Source organism: Glycine soja, chromosome 12 (assembly GCF_004193775.1).
Source record: "Glycine soja cultivar W05 chromosome 12, ASM419377v2, whole genome shotgun sequence".
Lineage (NCBI taxonomy): Eukaryota > Viridiplantae > Streptophyta > Magnoliopsida > Fabales > Fabaceae > Glycine > Glycine soja.
Window position 1 is genome coordinate 40,757,114 of NC_041013.1, and position 21,361 is coordinate 40,778,474.

Genomic DNA, 21,361 nt, shown 5'->3' on the forward strand with positions numbered 1-21,361 from the left:
CAATTAAGTCAACTCTTTTGTTTTACTGAAAATACCTCATATCATTCTTATTAAAAAATCAGTTGCATTACAATCAGAAAACAGAATAAAAAATCTGAAAACTAGCTAACTAAGCAGCTAGATTTCCTAATTAGCTAATGGGCATCCACATTAATATGCCACCTAACTCCTAATCCTAATAAACTTTACTTGAAGTCAATACAACTCTTGAATCACACATTAATCTATATTTAGTTTGTAGTTAAAATTATTATTATGTTCTAATGCAGATTTAATAAATAAATAAAAAAATTGATCCTTTTATAAAAGCGTTTTTGTTAAAAAAGTTATTTTTCACTTAATTTCCAAACATGTGGTAAGTGGTTATATTCTAGTTTATTCATCTCAGGTATTACATTACATTACGCGGATCAGTTTGAACCTTGATGTTATTTTAGTTCCTGGTGTTGGTAATATTTTGATTAATATCGAGTTGGAATTGTTTGAGGACACGTGAGAAAGTGGATCTAAACCTTAAAAACCATTGGTTGCTTTCTCATCCAAAAACCAAAACCCAAGATAAGACGATAAGGCCACGTGGCAAAAACCCAACATTCCTCTTCTTCCTTCTCAGTTCTCACCACCACAACACAAAAACTCTCACCTTTCTTTCCCTCACGTCTCTCTCTCACATCATCATGGCCTCCCCAACACTAATAACCCCCAAATCAGTGAAATCACTCACACCCATCAAGCCCAAACCCACCACCACCATCGCCGCCACTCTCACACCACCCACAACAACCTCCACCGCCGCCGCCACCCACCCTCGCCGCCGCGAATTCTTGTCCATCATCACCGCCACCACATGGCTGGTCCCTCTGAGCCCGGCACTGGCTTCCTCGGACGAGGAATACATGAAGGAGACCGAGGAAGTGATCAACAAAGTGAGGACAACAATCGTGATGGACAAGAATGACCCCAACGTGGCAACCGCGGTGGCGGAGTTGAGAGAAACCTCGAACTCGTGGGTGGCAAAGTACAGGAGGGAAAAAGCGCTTCTGGGACGCGTTTCCTTTAGGGACATGTATTCCGCGCTCAACGCTGTTTCTGGTCACTACATTAGCTTCGGACCAACCGCTCCCATTCCCGCCAAACGAAGGGCAAGGATCTTGGAGGAGGTCGACACTGCTGAAAAGGCGCTTCTAAGGGGAAGATAATTGAGCAAAAAGGTTTTTTTTTTTTCCTTCTTTCGTTTCGTTCTTCTTGTTTCTTAAGTGTTGGTTTTTTTTTTTTGTCTTGTATTGTATTATTATTGCAATGTATCAAACTCAAGTTACAGTAATAGAGGCTCGCTTTCTCCGTTTATTCGGAGAGGAAGAGATACATCTCATACATGCATGTATGCAGTCACAGAGTCATAAAGAAATGGAGGCATTTTCCATTGATGTCATGAAGGCATTATTAGTAAATCCAATCAATCACAATTATGCTCTTAATTGCCATATCATGAGCCTACCATTTATCTGCGTTCCTAAATGGCCAAATTCGTTCATGTAGTTTCTATTTTGTGATAATTTCGTTCTTGCACTATGAAATGTTGGCAATTTAGTTCATCTGTTAATTATAATTATTTTTGTTTCGGTTGAATGCATGTGTGACACGTGAAGATTGACATGATAGATCTACTTATGCAGGTAGAAGTTTTACATTGGCTAACAATAATTTAGATTACAATATCAGTGAAACTCTTTTACTATTGATTTTTCTATTTTCGAACCTAATGATTATTGAGAAGAAACTTCTTCATGATTTTTTGCTAGTATGCTATTACCAATGATACTTTAGTCCCAATAAATATAATTTAATAATAAAATGATTAATATAAATTAAAAATCCATTCATAATTAAATTTAAGATTTTGTGTGAATTAAAAACACTCGTTTATAATTAAATTTAAAATTTTGTTCATAACATAACCAAATAGTAACAAAATTTTTATCATGATAGTACTAAAAAAAAGACCAAATTAGGGATTAACATCAATCTTCTACCCACAAGCCTAACATAATAATGTCACACTAAAAATTCCAAAAGAACAAGAAAGTAATTAGTTTTTAAAAAAACATAACGGAAGAAATAATTGCTTATTCATGACAACTTAATCATCTAAAATATCATGTTGTTTTCATGAATCACTTAGAAGGTGGTTCAGGATGCTAGAAACATGGTGTAGGAATATAATGCATGAAATTTGGTTGGTTCATTCTTGGAGATGATCCACTTAGAAAGGAAACTCTAATTATAGGAGTTGCAGGATGAATTAGAGGTGCTCTAAATGCAGGTGTTGATGGTACAAATGTTGGGACATTACAACTTCAACATGTGTGGTGAAACTTTCAACTGCATTTGGTTCAATGATTAGTGCACTTTGAGAGCAAATAATTTCCACCTACAATGAATGAATGAAAATTAACAAATAATAACATTCCAAATAAACATTAGAAATAATGAATAATAGTATATTGTTATCTGAGTTGTTGTTTGTACATTTTTAATCACAAAAGTATCGTTAATTATTTTGTTATTAAGTTATATCTGTTGGGAGACCAAAGTGTTATTACATAACAACACATTAGCATGAAATCAGAAAGAAGAAACTTCTTCTCAAAATAGTCGTTTAAGTTTAAAAATAGAAAAATCAACATTTTAAAAAAAGTTTTTCTTACACTTTAATCCATAACATTGTTGGTTGATGTGGAACGTCCTCTTGTGCACGTTAATTTGCCATGTTAAACTTCATGTGCCACGTATGTGTTCAAAGTTAACGGAAACAGAGATAAGTTAACTGTTAAACTAAATTATCGGTACATTTACATATTTGTGGATGAAATTGTCACTGAGTGAAAACTACAAGGACGAAATTGGTCATTTGTCCTTTTAAGTCCACTACAGTTATCTGTTTCTCTCACTGAAGACGTCGTATAAATCGCAATTGTGAAGGTGGACATAGTCGCTTGTTGAATGACTATTTCTCTGAAAATTTTGTATACACAGAAAGGTTTTATTGACGAAGGCTTCAAATGTGGAAGTCGTTATTCCTTCAAATTGTAGACGTTCTTGATAATCATGATCTGTATTTTCAAATGAGATCTGATGCAACTAGTAGAATGAGTCTTTCACCATTGAAGAAGTGTACTGTAGCAATTCGTATACTGGCATATGGATCACCTGTTGATAGTGTCGAGTGTATGTTATATTTCAAACATTGAAGTATCTCGTGGTACTTCTTCCGACTTTGTTACATATCTACAAACAAGACATTATATGCATACAAGAGAAGCTCATCAACAACTTCAAACAGACTTGGTGGATCATATTTGGGCAGGTTTCAGTCACAACAATGATAAAATATAATTTTTCTTGCTTAATGTCAATGCTTTGCATTTTGTTGCTTATGCATGTTATGTATTTTTTGTCGGTTTAACTTTAAGTCATAAATAAAAATTTTAATTATCAAAATATTTATTTTTTAATATTAGTTATTTAAAAATTAAAATATTTTTAAATAATTACTTAAATTTAATTTAAAAATAATTAATAAAATATATTTAAGTGGGGTCCATTGTAGGATCCACAAAAGTGGCTCAAGATCTCAAGTTGAGATATACTATAAGAGCAAAGAGTGGACTAAGATCTCAAAATTAGATTCACCACTAAAGATGCTCTAACTATGTAGCACTAATGCAACATGTATTTTTTTTCTTTGTTAATGGGCGCTAGCGGAACTTATTAAAGTTAGACGCTACCTACACCAAGTCTTCACAACCCAACCCATTGTTGCACCCGTAATTAGGGCACTGTTTTTTTTCGAGCATTTGAATTCTACTCCTCCTATTTTGAATCTTATATCTTATAAAGAAAGCTAATGGACAAAAATGCCCCACCTTCTTTCTTATGTCTTCTTCCTCTGGTAATGCATGTTGACCCTCCACTCCGTCCCGTGCCCATGTTCCACCACACCACTCACCATTGCACCACACACCACTCCATCACAAAAACCACAAATCAAAACAACACCATCGCGCCACACACCACCACCGCATGTCACCTAGAAAGAAAATCGTTGAATTGAAGCTTCTATTATCGAATAATTATTATGAAAATGCATATGTATTATGGAACAACTATTCTATAGAAAAAATCCAATTCCAAAATAGTTTTTCTGAAAATATTTTTTTTATATTACGAAATAGTTGTTCCAAAAATATATATGTATTATGGAACAATTATTCCATCATAGAAAAAATCCCATTGCGGTATAGTTTTTTGGGAAAAAAATTCTATTATGTAACAATTGTTCTAAAAGTTTATTGGTATTATGGAACAAATATTCTATGATAGAAAAAATCTCATTCCGTAATAGTTTTTCTTTTAGTTTTTCCAAAAAGAATGTGTGGTAGTGGTGTGTGGCGTGATGGTGCTATTTTGATTTGTGGGTCTTATGATGATGGGTGGTATGTGGTGCAATGGTGGGTGGCACGGTGGAGGGCAGTGTAGGATGGAGTGAAGGGTCGACACACATTACTAGAGGAAGAAGATAGAAAAAAAAGGAGGAGACATTTTTGTTCATTCAGCTTCCTTTGAAAGGTGCAAGAATCAAAACGAGAGATCTAGGATTCAAATGCTTTTTTTTGTAAGTCATTAGACAACAAGCCCATGGTCAATCAATACATGTTTGATCAGAACTAAATAACTTGTCACTTACCTGTTGAGCCACACTAATCACAAACTGAGTAATGTAAACATAACAAATGATCTCAAACATATTTTCACACACATGTAATTATTTATGTGTTTTCTATAAGGCTATATTTCAGATTGGAGTTTTAAAGAAGAAAAAAAACAAGATAAGTTTGTTTATTTGTTTTAAAAATATTTTCATTTCTATGCACTGAGTATAAAAAAAATTATATTATTGATCAATAAAAAAACAACATGATGGGTATGATATTTAAAATAATTTTTATAAAAATTAAAAAATTTTATCATACACAATTTTTGATATGGATGCTTTTACTTTGTATCATTTAGTCTTAAAAAATGTTATATATATATATATATATATATATATATATATATATATATATTTTTTTTTTTTTTTTTTTTTTTTTTACTTTCTGAAAATTAATTCTAATTTTCAAAATTTTAAGATTTATGAATATGTTTGTTTTGTTTTCAAATTTTCTTTTCTCTCTTTGAAAATCATTATTATTATTTTCGAATACTCATTAGGCATTTCCTCTCCCACTCGTTATGAGCCTCACTCAAACCTTGGTTCCCAAGGCTAAACCATTTTAGGCCACTAGGATGACAATCTTGACAAACTCAAAATTGCGTCTTTGAGTTATTTATAGTGTGTTTGAAAATGAATCAAAAACATGATTTTTCATGTTTTTTAAACGTTAAATTTTTTTTTAAAAATGTAAATATTTTTTTAAGTTAATTTTTTTTAAAAAAATTGTAAATAATTTCTTTTATTTAGTTACTTAATAAATAAATGTTTTTATTTTATTTTTTAGATTTATTTAATATTTTGTATATATTTTTTATATGATTTTATTTAATATTATATATATTTTAATATTTTTTATTTAATATATTTTTTATATTATATATATATATATTTACTAATATTAAGAAATTTGATTTGTTTTGTAAATAAAAAATACTTAAATTTAAAAAGGCTAAAGAGAAGCACAACATAATACATTAATATAAGTTGCCTAAAATTTAAATAAAAATATTAAAATGTTTTGTTACTAACTTTAACTTATAATTTATTAAATAATGTTAATTTTATTATATAAATGAATTTAATATTAATAATAGATAATAATTTAGTAATAAAAGTTATTGTTGAAATAAAAACAACATAATAAATTAATATAAAATGAACAATACAAATTAAGAGAAACATACAAAATAGAAATGATGTTGGTCATTACTAAATTAATGTATTATGTTTCACTTTAATCTGTATTATTCATTTTATATTAATATATTATGTTGTTTATCATTATTTGATTTAAGTATTTTGGATTTTTTTTATTTGCAAAAAAAATCAAATTCATTAACATTAGTAAAAAATATATAAAATATTAAATGAAATAATATTTAAAATATTAAATAAAACCATATAAAAAATATATACAAAATACTAAATAAAACTAAAAAAATGAAAAATATCTATTAAAAAATTAAACAAAAAATTATTTACAATTTTTTAAAAATAAATTAACTTAAAAAATATTTACAATTTTTTTTAAAAAATTAACGCAAATAAAAAATTATCTTTGACTTCAAAGTCATAAATATAAAAAAAATATTTAAGACTTCAAAATCATAAATGTAAAAAGAAAAGAAAATTTTATGACTTTAAAGTTATAAATTCAAAAAAATAACTGAAGTTGTAAGAAAAGTTTACGACTTTAGATAAAAAGAAAAATATGTTATGACTTTCAACACAAAAGTTGTAATACATGTTACGACTTACCTCAAAATAAGTAATAATTCAAAAATGGCCCCAACTGATAAATTTAAAAAAAATTTACACCCAAACCATATTAAAGCCAAATTTTTGCATGTATCCAAACATAGGGTTATCTTTGCTCTCAAATATGCGAATGTTGCTAGTCTCTTGGTGGCCTTTGGAGATGTGAAGGATTAACCCCCTAACTTAGGAGGGGATATCTTGCTAGCAATCATTATTCCAATGGCAATAGAAGGGATCATGGCGAGGACAAAGGTAGATTTGATGAAATAAGTAGTATAGCAAATTTGTAAATAAGCTGCTCCTTGAACCTTTAGGTTTGTCCTGATCTAAGTAAAGCAAGTCTTTGAGACCCAAGTCACCTACTTAATAGTCGGAAAAAAAAAATTGAAAAGTTTGGAGATTGAAAAGTCAAGGAAAACAAAGCTTAAGCCTCAAAGTTGCTAATTATATATTTTTTGCCGTTTCAATGGGTAAGATTGAGGCTGCTCGTTGCCTTTTGCTAAGATTATACTAATTATAAAGCCATGCTACCGAATTACCACCGAAAAACAAGGAAATTAAAAATCTTAGTTTATAGAGATAGTAGATGTTGCTCTTATGTAGTGAAACAAGAGTACTAGATTTCTTTGGCTATCACTTCTCTTGGCTTTGATCCTATTCCAAGGTTGTTACTATTCCCTGCCGAGTCCAACACCATTGGCAGGTGGAAATTTAAGAAGATAAATCTTGATTGACTTCTTTACAAACAAACATCGTGGCCTTGTCAGCAACACTACAATCAATAAATGTTTTTCTATGGAGCTTTTATGTGTAGACATTTACATATGGTTAAAGGGCAACTGTGAAAATCAACAATTTGACATATCTTTAATACATGAGCCAACTTGGCAAATCTTTCATAAATATCTCATGAATTTGTCTCCCAGACCGTTGAATACGGACCGATGTTGTTAAACACTTAATCTCAATGTTCATCAAATTAAACTTGGCTAGATAAGGGCTGAAACTAAATTAATTACTGTTTCAAATGTGAATCACCAATCAAAGCTTGGAATCAGCACACTGCACATTCCACACTCCACAGTAAGATTATAATAATCAAAATTGAAAATAAGATTATAATGAGTCCTCCATTGAATAAGTCCCCCATATTAAGACTTACCTAACACATCTAAAGCAGATCTAACTAAAACTGAAAGATTGACCGAATGAACGGAACACCCGGCCCATCATTTCCGATCAAATCCCCAATCCTCCTATTTATAGCATATGACCCATTCCCTTGATTGCGTCCATTTTGAAATGGCTATTCCAAATCGTGATTCAATGATTTGGAATATCATATAGATTCTGCATAAACTAAAACAATGTTTAGTAGACATTTTTATCCACCAATGTTAGTTGGAATCAAATTAGGTTTGAATCTTTAAATAAAAATATAATTTGAGTATTGTGAATAAAAAATATAATTAAAAAAATTATTAAAAATATCAATTAAGTTTATGATAAAAATTAGTTATTCACATAACTGATGAAAATTTCATCCCTACAATATGACGCATGTTAATGTAATATTTTTTAACCTACAGTATACAAAAAAATTAGTTATTGTCTATTAATGACATAAATAACTGATGGAAATTTCGAAGAATTGATTATCTAAGTATCTAACTGACCATTTACCACAACACCCTTAGAAGTTAGAACTCTTACTCTTATTCCTGTAGCCGCTTTTGTAATCAACCTTTTGTTTAGGCAACTAGTTGGAACACCATCTATTTGGATAGAAAGGTTTAAACACATTGCAGATAAACTTCAGGCCACAATATTCTTAAAAAATAAGGATGGTGATGTTGTTTTCCCTAGTATTGAGCGACCTTAGATATTAGTACTTTAATGCATTTAATATTGTGACATTTAACTAGATATTTGCAAATCTTACCTAAGCAATTAATTATTATATATTTTTCCCCAATATAGGAGTATAGTGTTTGCAAGTCATCCCCACTAAAGTTGGCACTTAACTTTTGATGCCTGATGACGTTCAAATTATAGCCTGATCTTCATTTAATGGTTTATCTGATGCAATTTGTCATATGGATAGTGCTATATCACATGTCATATGTCAAATTATTAACCCTTGTTTCTTAAATATATTCGATGCAACATGATAAAGAATGATGCATTTGCACTATATATCCATTTCATGATTATTCTCCATCCATTTGCAATAGTTTTTTTAAAAACCATTTTGAAGCATGTGACGTGGGTTTTGCTGACTCTTTTGCACGTGGCCACTGGTTGAACACAGAACACTTGAATTAATAACCACTTCTTTTGAAAAACTTCCCCTATGAAAGTGCATTGGAAAAGATCAATGACTAAAGGTTTGGTCTTGTTGAATGTAAATCCTTTTGATGTGAGTGATTGAACTTCTCTGAAAGAGGTGGTGGTGATCAAAGTCAGACCATAGATACGGTGCCTAGCTTGCTTGCATGAGCCACCAATTATTTCCTTGCAAAATTAATTGGCCATATACACAACACAGGGAACACTGACCAGTATGGTTTGAAGGTTTAAGCTTCCATATCTGATTGGCCACATTAGGAAAATATTCTTAATCGATATAAGTGTGCAGAAAACAAGATACATTGCCACAGTCAACCATAGTCGAATGTAGATAATTAATAAAAAATGCTCAAAAGTATCAGCTCCTAATTTTAATGCTTGTGACGTTTATCATTCTGCAAAACAGGAAAAGCACTACCATTTTATCTTAGCAGTAGCAATGCCAATAGAATGTTTGAGTTGATTCATTTTAATATATTATATTAGAACCCCCTTTTTAGAATTGAGATATTTTTACTTACTTTAAGTTGATATTAAATATTTGTTGTTTATTTTATCTATAGTTGGTTAGGTAAAATTGATGGGTTAGTTTTTATTTTTTAAGGATTGATGGTTGAAGTGTCTGTGGATGGAAAAAAAAAAAGAGGAAGGAACCACTCCTTAGTTTTTTTTTTTTTAAGGTTTTGTAACTTATTTTTTTCGGCATATATATTAGGAAGCTTTATTTTAATAGTCGTTTTTCATAATTGAAAAGGAAAGACATTTAATTGAGATGATATAATAAAAGCAATATATAGCACATTTCACCCTATCCAGTACGGGGCATTTTTAGGAAGCCGCTGTTAAAATATAGCAAAAATTGAACAAATAAAAATAAAAAATTGAACAAATGAAGTAAGAAGATTGACATACATAAAAACAAAATGATGTCATAATAATTCATTTTCAAAACAAAGTTCTTCGGTACAAAATTATATTTTTTTATTGGCAAATAAATTCATTAAATTAGAATATATGAGTACAAAGGCTACCCAACCCTTATAACCAGCAAAAGTCACAACTGATTTGTAAACCAAAGTATCCTCTCAAACATGCAATAACCCCAAATAAGAAAAAAAAAACTATCTTTTAGTTTCTATTGGGAAACCAAATCTAATATGTATAAGTTTCGTTTCGCATCTAGGAATACAAAAGTATTTCCTATGGCCTCAAACACTAACCAGCCCATCAAAACCCGTAGCAAAACTAAATAAATAAAACACTATGGTATTACATTATCGAAAGAAAAAAAAAAAAGACTATGATATTACAAATTTATTGGCTTTGTGGTATATACTTTTTTATTTTCCCATTTGAAACACGTGGTAGAACTGAAACTGAATTGTCATGATCAGCGTCATTCAGGCCATTCTAGGTGGACCATAAAAAGGGTAATTAAAAGACTATGCATGACTTCGTTCTAACTTCTACTTCTACTGCTAGCAGTAGTAGTCATGTTCTTCCAACACTGATTTAACGTCAATATAATATCTACTTACAATAACCAATTATGATTGAAGCTAGAATTGTTCTGGTAAACGTAAGGATTAACAGCAAGATATCAAACAATAGGGTGTAATTTTAACAATTATTATATAATTTTTATAAATTGATATAAAATATAATTCTTATTAATCTAATTATTGAGTTATATCTATATATTATTAAAATCATTTATATTAATTTTTTGTTAAAATTGAACAAAAAAAAATCAAATTATCTATATTTTGTATATTTTAACATATTTATATTGTGATGTAATCTATATAAATAAGATAATAAATGATTTCGGATTAATATGAAATTTTGTATATATAATTTATGTGAAATAAATTTTTAATCCAACTGTGAATTTTAAAAAAATGTTATCAAGTTATAAAATAATATAATAATTATCAAAATTATAATAACGTAGGGTAATTTTATCCATCTATAGATAAAATACAAGAACTGTACAAGAGTTTTGGAAACAACATTGCTATTTGGTAAGAAAATTTTTCCTAAACAATTGCACGAATCCTACTTGTTTAACTTTATCCTTTATCGGATAGTGACCATGCAGCATATTAATAGATATATAAAATTAGAGAACACGACCAAAATTATCCCACATCATCACAGGAGTTTGTGCATCAATGTTTGTAACAATATGATCATTTAGCTTTATAAAACATCTAATAAAGTGTTAATGTGAATATAATCAAATTTCGTTTAAGGTGATTGTGAGTTTTTACTTTTTATTTTTAAATTTAATTTTTAAAATAATTTTTTTAGTGTTTGATAAAATTAAAGTTAAAATGATTTTTAACTCAAATTAAAATTAAATATAATATCATTAAATGCATGACTTAATTTAGTCATGCAAAATAATGCGGCAAAACATAAAAAAAATGTATTTACAAAAGCCACAAAATATAAGCAACTTTGCATAATAAATTATCACAGGTTACAGGGGATTAAATTTTTTTTTTTCATTTTGTTATTAAGTTAGCTTTCAATGATTAATTAATTGTTTTTTATGCACGGGATTGTTAATTCAGGTTTAAGACTTTAAGCTCACAATAACGAAAGGCCGGAAGAGCCATCAAAATGTATAATCAAAATATGTTCCAGACAATATAAATTATTTCCAAAATCAGCGTTACCACTACATGCAGGAATTAACAATGGAAAAAGAAACCGGATACCTTGTAATATTATTTAACATGCCTAATAACACATCTGGCTAAATTATTCACCTTTTAAGCCAACAATGATCGACACAATACCACAATTAGTAAAAGTAAACTGCGTCAACTAAATTGATTGGGATTCTAATTAATCTTTCTTAGAAATAATCCAAGTCCCACATCGACTAACAATACAACCATATTAGATTTTATAAGTGAGGGACAACTCTCATCCCTTGAAGTAGTTTTTGAGGTTGAGTTAAGTCCAATCTCACATTCTAAGAATCCTGCCCAGTCCAATATATGTTGATTATGTTATAATCTCAAGATAACCCTCATTTTAAACTTTCTTTTGTTTAATTATTCACTTTTTCTATCACTATAAAAAAAAATCATTTACTAATAGACAAAAATATTAGATATTGAATAAGACACTTAGTGACTCATAGTTTGATTCATGGCATTAAAGTGACACCATCTGTTCTTATAATTTCACATCTTTGTTTACAGATGACAATATTAGATATTGAATAAGACTGTTAGTGACTCGTAGTTTGATTCATGACATTAAAGTGACAACATTTGTTCCTATAATTTCACATCTTTGTTTACAGATGACAATATTATTTTTGCCAGAACTACACCAGATGAGGCATTTTTCAAATTCTCAAAGACTATGAGGAATCTCTCTAAACTAAAACAATAAATGAATTAATCGGTTTCGCTAGATCATTTATCGTGAGGGGTCTGCATTCAACGCTCTAGAGCCCGCACTAGATTGACAACATTGTTGATCACCAGCCCTGTGATATGAAATTTACAGAAGTGATCACAAAGATGGGCAAGGATTGTTAGACTAAACTGTTGAAGGTGGTTGAGGGGTCATGCTGAGAGGAAATGAGAAAGAATAAGATAGAAAGTGATTTAATGTTGAGGGTGTATCATAACAGAAGAGAGGAGGAAGGAGTTAGGGAGGAATAATAGAACGTGGGAAGTTAAAAATAGAATATTGTATCACAGATTAATTTAAGGGTTAAAAAAATTTGTGTATCATATATAAATTATCACACTTATCTCTTGCTTGTGCTTTGAAATTATATCCAGATAGATTTTGTCTATAAAAAAATAAATGGTTAATATGAATTACAAATTACACTAATTAATGACTGGTTTGATCATATTGTATATATCCTAATTTTTAATGCACTGATTTTATTTTTTTGGCTTGAAACAAAAATTTAGGAGAGAATGCATGGTGTTTCACTCTAAGGTAAGAAAAACTTTAACCCAAAGAAAATTTATAGAAATATTTAAATTTGCATCATTCTAAAAAAAAAAGTGAGAATTTAAACTTGCGTCATAGATAAAACCTTGTCTTATTTCACTCAACCAACTTTTCAGTTATCTTTAATGTATTGATAATACATATAAAATTTTATATTACCAAATTTATTTCTTAGTATAAACCCATAACATCTATATTAACAATTTAATTTTTTTATCAAATAAACATTATATTAATAAAAGCTATCAACATATCATTGATCCAAATGGAATTGAACTCAAATTGTTTTAGCAAGATTTCGCATTGAGTTTTGTGAATAAAATAATCGATTAGAATAAAAAACTATTAAAAATTATCACTCAGGTTTCTTTGAGAAGAAATTAATCATCAATATAACCTAGATACTTCACAACAATAACATAATAAAAGTAATAAAAAAAAGGTCTAATTTCAATGTTCAAGGTTGGCCCAAGGGTAAAAGTCATTATTAAAGCTTAAGTTTTAGGATCCAACAAAAAATTATTTGCTAATAGTTTTCAAAAGCAAAAGGATCACATATGTTGACAAAAAAACTCAAATCTATTTTTTCTAATTTTATTTAAAGTATCATAAAATTTGCTTTACATGCCATTCGTGATTGGATGATGTTGCCAATTTGCTTTAGATGTCATTCATGATCGGATGATTTTGTCAATGTTAAACAATTAATGAAAATATAAGATTAACTTAATGATTAAAAAGAAAGATTTAAGAGCAATGAAAGAAGCAAAATAAAACAGATTACTAGTTTAAATCTTTCTGTAATATTTATAACAAAATTAACACTAGCATATTAACATTTTGCAGTGTATGAATCTAGTAATAAAACAGATAAAAAATATATCATTTTTATTTGTATAATTTAATGTGTCGACAAAATAATTGAACTTTATTTTTTCTTCTTCTTTTTTACAAATTATTTGATGTCCCCCTATCAGTGCATATTTCAAACAGCTTATTTCTAATTCTCCTTTTTTTAACTAGCTAACTTTCAATTAATCATTTAACTTCTAAAGACAACTATGTTGCCACTCACATAGACCCTTTTGTAAGTATCGTTGCTAACTTTCAAAAGGGTGAAGTTCAATTATTTTAGTTTATTGCAAAGCTAATATATAAAAGATTTGTTTGAAATACTGAGATGAAATAACATTGAATAGAATGCCAAAGATTAATATCATAAGAGTAAAGAAAAGATTCATATAAATCTGATCTTTATTTAGATTATAATGTGATATCAAATTACTTATATAATTATTTATAATCTATTGGTATAATTTTTTCTCATATTTATCCCCGAATTGCGCATCAAACTTGTATAGCCGTATAGGGATGTTTTGGAGCAAACAGCAAAGACTTTGGCATCACTGCACGCTTCCCGGTGAATGTGAATATTTTTGGTATATCTATGGGACGTAACGCCCACATATACAAGGAATGCATATAATGAGGATTAGTTCATTGCCAAAAAAAAATAGTGGGTATTAGTAATCTAAAATTATAGCAGGCTATTAATTAGAAAAGTTTGTAAGATTTTTGAATTTATCTTAATTGGCTCAAACTACACTATAAAAAATGGTCAAATGATTTAATTTATTTAATTGAATAAGATGTAGGAATTATTATAAATCTTTTAATAATATGTTTGACTTTCACAAATAAAAAAATTACACTAAAATGGTTTTTCTATGTCACAAAACTCAACCCAAATTTTTTAATTTAATTTAAAAGCTTTAAAGTCATGTTCTTTGAATAAAAAACTTGAAAATGTTTTTTTTATATATATATATAATTGACTATCCTAGCTTACAATCAATTGTTTTTTTAATCGTTCTAGAATTGTTTTTTAGAGCACAATAATCAATTATCACAAAACAAAATATCCATTGTTGACAATTCAGAATGAGATATAAACTATTAGTGTTTTTCTTACATCTACAGTAAAATGCAAAAAAAAATATATAAGGAATAAAAGGAGAACAAAAAAGGAAGAGAATTTATATAATGGAAAATATAAAAAATATTACAAGAGAAAAAAATCTAAAATTAAATTAATCCCAATGAAAAATATTACACGTGAAAGAAAAACAATGAAGAAAGTGATAATTATGTAAATGAAAGGAATAATTTTATATGAATACTCAACTCGAAGGCCCTAAGATACATACATCTCCTTTTGTAAAAAAAAAGAAAAATCATCTCCTTTAAATTCTTGTTATAAAAACTGTTTGGCCTTTGAATTATGAGGGTTTAGGATAAAAACGATTAAAATACCATGTGATTTTGTTACAAATAGAAAAATATTTGATAGATATTCATTGTGTTGCTGACACGTGGAGAGATTAAAAAAAGAAAAAATTATAAATATAATAAGATTTATGATGTTATATAAAAATAAAAAATGTTGATAAAGTATTTAAAATAAAAGCTAATTTATATATATGATTATTCTTTATAAATCTCATCCTAAATCACACAGAAAATCAAGGAGCGACTGCTCAACCTAGAGGGTCCACACAAACTTTTACATCTTCTTTAGTGACGGCATTTTCTTCCCTTTAGTTCCTAACTTTGTTTTTTTTCCATTCCCTTCAAATTAGAAGTTGGAATTGCAGTCAGAAAACTACAAATACATGGCAATAATACACATTGAAGTCACATTAATGTGAATGTGGTGTGTAATAATAACTATCTCATTTCATTAGTTTAGTTTGAACAGTACGTTTTCGTATTTCTCCACAAAGTTTATCTTCCAATGCCGTGCTGCCTAATCCAGGTGTTGAATAACAATGCATCCACCACTTCGTTGCATCTGCGTAGTTAGACCCTGTCAAAACTCTGGCTTTGCTTGCTTTTAGCATTGTATAATGCACCTTTTCCCCCTATGTAATGGTTAAGTTAATTTACGCTTAGTTTTGTCGGTACATAAAAAAATTATTAGTATTAGTATTTGTATAGTTAGTATCCTTGCACTTTCGTCCACGCGGTTTCCCAACTTCCATGCCTCTCTCACTTTATAGTTAAGGTAAAATACAAATTAGAAGCAAAAAAAAGAAACTACGATCATTGTAAGTGTACCTTAATTTTGTTTTGCTCTAAACAAATTTTTTATGCTAACCAACAAAATTTTAAAGACACTTAAATTTAGTCATGAATGGATAAGAGATTAGTTGCATATGCTTTCACTCAAGGATTTCGCTTTCAATAACTAATGTTTCTTTCTTTGTTACAAAACCAATTAAAAAGATTAACATCATTTTTTAAGCCCACTAAAAAGATCTTCTTATAATTAAGTAAAGAGAGCACTAATATGAGACAATTAGTTAGTCTCGTCCTCAAGATGTGGAAGCTTACTACTTGGGCTTTTATAGAGAGAAATAAATTAACATGAGAAGTCATCAATTGTTGAATATAGAAATATTAACAGCCAATGAAAAAAAAATTATTATCAGCCAAATTAGCGTCTTTTTAACTAACGTAAGATAGAAGCTAGAAAGTGAATGGCAACAACTGAGATTAAACGCCTGGGCATTTATAAGCTTATTATTATTATTATTATTATTATTATTGTAACCATAAATGTGATTACGGGTAAACAGTATTTTCTGTAGTTTTGTAACCAACACCTAATTATAAGCATATTGATTATTTGCATGTAAGTTCAAAGCTGTTTAAATAAACTTACTTGGGAGTCACATAATACTTTAATTTCATCAAAGTTAACGGATGAAGTAACAGTGTTACTTTAATTTACATTAAAACCTGCAACCTAATTAGTTTTAATTATAAACATTAAAAAGAAAATAGAAAAGAAGAGAGAACCTTATGCATGGCAGTTCAAGATTATTTTAATTAACTCGTCCAAACCAAACAACTTCAAGTTTATATATGGCATACATACATTTAATTAAGCACAAAATTTAGTAAAACAGACTAGTCATTTCTCATACCATTTCTTGGGTTTTCTTTTTCGACCTCCATACTTTTTCCTTTCTCTGTGGACATACTTTTCATCTTTAATATAAAATAAAAAATAAAAAACAGAATCTACTATATATTTACTATTTGTATGTGAAAATTACAAACCCGCTTTGTTTCTATAACAAAGAGTATTAGCTGTTAAATTTAAATCTATGAACGAAACTAACGAAGTTTCAAAGACGAAAGCTACGGGTTTGTGGTATAGTAACAAACCTTGTCCTATAATAAAATCATAAAACCTTTAAAAAATATATTATATATTATTTGTATTGCGTATAAAGTATTTCATAGAGTGAGACTATTGGGAGAGACGGGTGAATCTCATAAATGTTATAAATCTTGTATTCTGATGCTTTAATTATGGCTATGTATCATTCATAATCTCCATCTATCTCCTCTGCTACTACTCACTCATGCATCACTTCATCAGAATTCATCACAATTTCTGGAAATTAAACCGAAGATCGAGTTCTTCTCTTGTTTGAAAAATTCCGATACATTTTAGTACTTTCTGACCTTGTCCATGATGTTTTCTTACCCGTGTCTTTTTTCATTTTTAAGGTGACTATGTGGCTTTGTGTGTGTGGTTTGATTTAATCTCAAGATACAAGGTTGAAGCGTGAGCGTGTTATCGTTAATTATCTTCTAAGAAGCATGTTTCTTAAACGTTGAACATTGCAGTCCTGTCTTGAGTTTTCTTCAAGGCTTGGTTTAACAGCGATATATAGAGAGAGAAAGAAAAATAGCATTGTCTGTTTGCATAAGAATCTGTCTCCCCCCCGTGTGAAGGTGTTGAATTTGCAACATTGTTGATTGAGAGATATTAAAAGAAAAAAAAAAGTGAAGAAGGGTATTGAGATTTTTGCGGGAAATTCGGTGTCCTAACGTCAAAAAATAGAAGTCTTTCTTTGTGGGGATGATTTGCAATCCCCATAATCTCTCTCTCTCTCATCCTTCTTTGTTGTTGTTTTGTTTTCTTCCCCATCTGGGTGGTTCCCTCTGTTTTTCAGGGTAGGGAAGCTAAAAACTCCATCTTCCCTCCCTCTTCTCCCCCCCCTCCTCCTCTCTCTCTCTAAAAAACATGATTTTTAATAAAGGGTCAACGCATTCTAACCTTGACTGTTTCGTACGGTGTACCACACCTGTGGTTCAATCCCAGTTTCTTCCAAAGGTCTTGTCCTTTACTATATTATCTTTTTCCCTTTGTGACATGATCATAGATATTATGTTGTTGTTACTGTCCTAAATTTTGTGGTGTTTGTTTTTTGTGTGCAGTCGGAGATTACAAGCCTTAACCGTTTGTGGCATCCGTGGGAGAGAGAAAGCGTGGAATATTTTACGTTGGGGGATCTTTGGAATTGCTACGACGAATGGAGTGCTTATGGAGCAGGAGTTCCCATTACCTTGACAAGTGGAGAGACACTTGTGCAGTACTATGTGCCTTATCTCTCCGCAATTCAGATTTTCACTAGCAATAGTTTCAGGTATATATGTATGTAATAATTCATTAGCATGATTTGGATTATTATAGTTTTTGGCCAAATTGAGCTTCCATCATGAATATTTACCAAACTTGTATTGAAAGCTTTTGTTTTTGTTTCATAATAACTAGTAGATTTTCGAAATTGAAACGGGGTACAGGAAAAATCTTTTTTTCTTTTTAATTTCTTTTAAAGTTTTCTGATAGAATGCACCATTTGGGTGATAATGTTTGCTATGGTCAAACTTCCACGCGGATTATATCATCACTCTATGATGTTGCTTTTGGAAAATGGGTTGTTGAGCTTTTTTCTTTTCTTTTTTCTGTTGAACTGGTTTGGTGAATTATTGTGTGCAAGCATGATTGTCAGCTTGATGATTTGGTAGCTTATAATTCAGCTAGGAATTAATGCAAAATTTTTGTGAGCATTTCAGGGAAGAGACTGAATCAGGTGACTGTGAAACAAGGGATTCCTATAGTGATTCTTTCAGCGATGAGAGTGAGTATGACAAGGTATGGAGGTGGGATGGAACTTCCTCAGAAGATGGAGGCTCCGAGCAAGACTGTCTCTGGCATTTCAGTGATAGATTGGGTCACCTTTATTGCCAATATTTTGAAAGAGCAACTCCGTATGGAAGAGTTCCTCTTATGGATAAGGTGTGTTGCCCCTTTATCTTCGGCATCTTTTCTCTTTGTTTTAATTATTATTGCCTTCAATAGCAGTTCATCTATCTATGTCTATGTTCTGTTTTTGGTGTGTTCTTAAATGAGATCCAAACCAATTAATTTGGTATGGAAAATGTGAAAGCACTTAAAGGCAGAGCTGTAATTCCTAAAACCCCTTAAGGATAGGCATCCGTAAAAGATACATACATGCTTTGACTTTTCAACACGAATAGATAGAGAGACTCATTTTTTCTACTCTGAATATGTCCAAGTGATCATGGAAATTGTGCGTATTCCCTTTTTCTTTATATCTTATCAATGCAATTGTTAGGCTTGTCTAGCATATGTTCCTCTTCCAAAGCTTTTGTTAATGTATGTAGTTTTCATTGCTTGGACTATAGTGATTGCTATAAAAACAACAAAAATTATTCGGCTAGCATAATCAGTAATGCATAAAAACAACATAAATATTCTTGTAGCATAACCAGTAATGCACAAAAGTATAAAGATTCTATTTCTGACTTTCTGGGATGGTATCTTCCTTTCAGATTACTGGATTAGCACAAAGATACCCGGGGTTGATGTCATTAAGAAGTGTTGATCTTTCGCCAGCAAGTTGGATGGCCGTTGCGTGGTAATTGATTTTGTCTCATCCTACCCTTAGCTACTTCTTGGACATTTTTTATTTTCTCTTTTCTTATCTATGTAACTTTGCCACCAAAATATTGTCCAAATGCTTAAATACATCAGTAATTGATCCCAACGCACATCCTTGACCTTAGCCTTTCTAGGGTCATCAGTATTTATGAGATAGCTTATTAACGAATATACTTTTTTCTCAGGTACCCAATATATCATATCCCCATGGGAAGAACAATTAAAGACCTTTCTACATGCTTCCTCACTTATCACACGCTTTCATCTTCATTTCAAGGTATTTCCCATGATCCCATTTTTTGAAAAAAGGGAGGGGGAGTTTACAATTTTTTTTTGTGTCTATAATAACCACACCAAGATTTGAACTTAAAACCAACAATAGAAGAGCTAGTCTTTCATAACATGACAAACAAATATTAAAACCTTCTTTGAGAGAGGTGTCTGGAGTTAGTATCTAACCGTATTTTAAACAAGATTGTATCTAGAGAAAAAAAATGCCTAACAAAAAAAAAATTGAACCTAAAATGTCACTTCCCTATTCATAGTAGGGATATGAAGGGACCTTGAACATTTGCTTTAGGAGATTTGTAAATTTGTGAAAGAATATGCTCAAAATCATGGAACTTGTGTCCTTACTTGTGTAGGCATGGACCTTGACGATGACATAGAAGGTGGCCACCAAAAGAAAAAGGAAGGGGAAGGCATAGCACTGCCAGCATTTGGTTTGGCAACTTACAAGATGCAAGGGGGGAACGTGTGGGTTGCAGGAAATCGTGGTCGGGACCAAGAAAGGCTATTGTCACTATTGAGTGTGGCAGATTCATGGTTGAAGCAACTCAGGGTCCAACATCATGACTTTAATCACTTCATGGGCATTCGGCATGGCTAAAAAAAAAAAGGGGTTAATCCACTACTCTACAAAGAATTCGCACTTGCAAAGCTAAAAATCATCCTTTTCTCGGATGTTTGATTTTATGTGCACTTTCTTGGACCATTAATTGCACCATATTTTCTTCTTCTTTTTCTTTTTTTCTTTTCTCCTGAGGGGAAGTGTGAGAAATGAGGATATATAAGTATGTAGTAGTAGTTGTTGTTGGCCTTTAACCCTTGAGAGCATTTTAGGACCAAAAACCCTTGTTAGGTTCCAACCAAGCAAAAAGGGTGTGTGTGTGTGTGTATGAATTCACTCCTTTCAACAGCCTCTCATGAAGAGGTAATTGTATGTAGAGAGATAGGTGAGGGAGGTCAGAGGGAAAGAAGTGAGAGTATATTGTGTATTGATCACAATGGTTAATGGATGTGACAAATGATGTAGAATCAGGTTGCACATTTTTTTCTTTGTGTCTTGTTAGCGGTTCCCACCAGCTTTTGCTTCCAATAGATAATTAAGCATCCCTCTTAGATCAATCACATCTCGCTATTTTTGTTGTTGTGCGCACTCATTTAATAAAGAGAAAAAAAGAAGAAAGAAAGAATGCAATATTAAGGATGGACGGTATCTTGGATTATTTCCATATTCATCCATGTTTAATATGGCTCTTGCTGTCATGCATGATAGAATAGATGGATGAGCTTATACATAAATATATGACTATGAAATAAGAAAACAATAAAAACAAAAACCATAACAAAAAAAATGTTAATGTCCCCGAGCTGCTGCT

At 30.4% G+C, this 21,361-nt stretch overlaps 2 protein-coding genes across 2 annotated transcripts; both read left to right on the forward strand.

The window, feature by feature from the left end:
• Nucleotides 1-614: 614 nt before the first annotated feature.
• LOC114378227 (photosystem II repair protein PSB27-H1, chloroplastic-like) lies at nucleotides 615-1,484 on the forward strand. The gene has a single exon (XM_028336780.1). The coding sequence runs from the start codon at nucleotides 678-680 to the stop codon at nucleotides 1,197-1,199; it is 522 nt and encodes a 173-aa protein (XP_028192581.1). The 5' UTR covers nucleotides 615-677; the 3' UTR covers nucleotides 1,200-1,484.
• Nucleotides 1,485-17,194: 15,710 nt separating this feature from the next.
• Nucleotides 17,195-21,107, forward strand: LOC114378065. The gene is made up of 6 exons (XM_028336581.1): nucleotides 17,195-18,068; nucleotides 18,173-18,381; nucleotides 18,812-19,034; nucleotides 19,592-19,677; nucleotides 19,886-19,977; nucleotides 20,345-21,107. The coding sequence occupies exons 1-6, from the start codon at nucleotides 17,979-17,981 to the stop codon at nucleotides 20,587-20,589; spliced, it is 945 nt and encodes a 314-aa protein (XP_028192382.1). The 5' UTR covers nucleotides 17,195-17,978; the 3' UTR covers nucleotides 20,590-21,107.
• The last annotated feature ends 254 nt before the right edge of the window (nucleotides 21,108-21,361 follow it).

Excerpts from the sequence above, each read along its gene's own strand:
- LOC114378065 (XM_028336581.1), top strand. The coding sequence starts at position 17,979 with ATGATTTTTAATAAAGGGTCAACGCATTCTAACCTTGACTGTTTCGTA. Across the intron at positions 18,069-18,172 it reads AATCCCAGTTTCTTCCAAAG|TCGGAGATTACAAGCCTTAA; the intron begins GTCTTGTCCTTT and ends TTTTGTGTGCAG. Across the intron at positions 19,978-20,344 it reads GCTTTCATCTTCATTTCAAG|GCATGGACCTTGACGATGAC; the intron begins GTATTTCCCATG and ends TTACTTGTGTAG.
- LOC114378227 (XM_028336780.1), top strand. The coding sequence starts at position 678 with ATGGCCTCCCCAACACTAATAACCCCCAAATCAGTGAAATCACTCACA.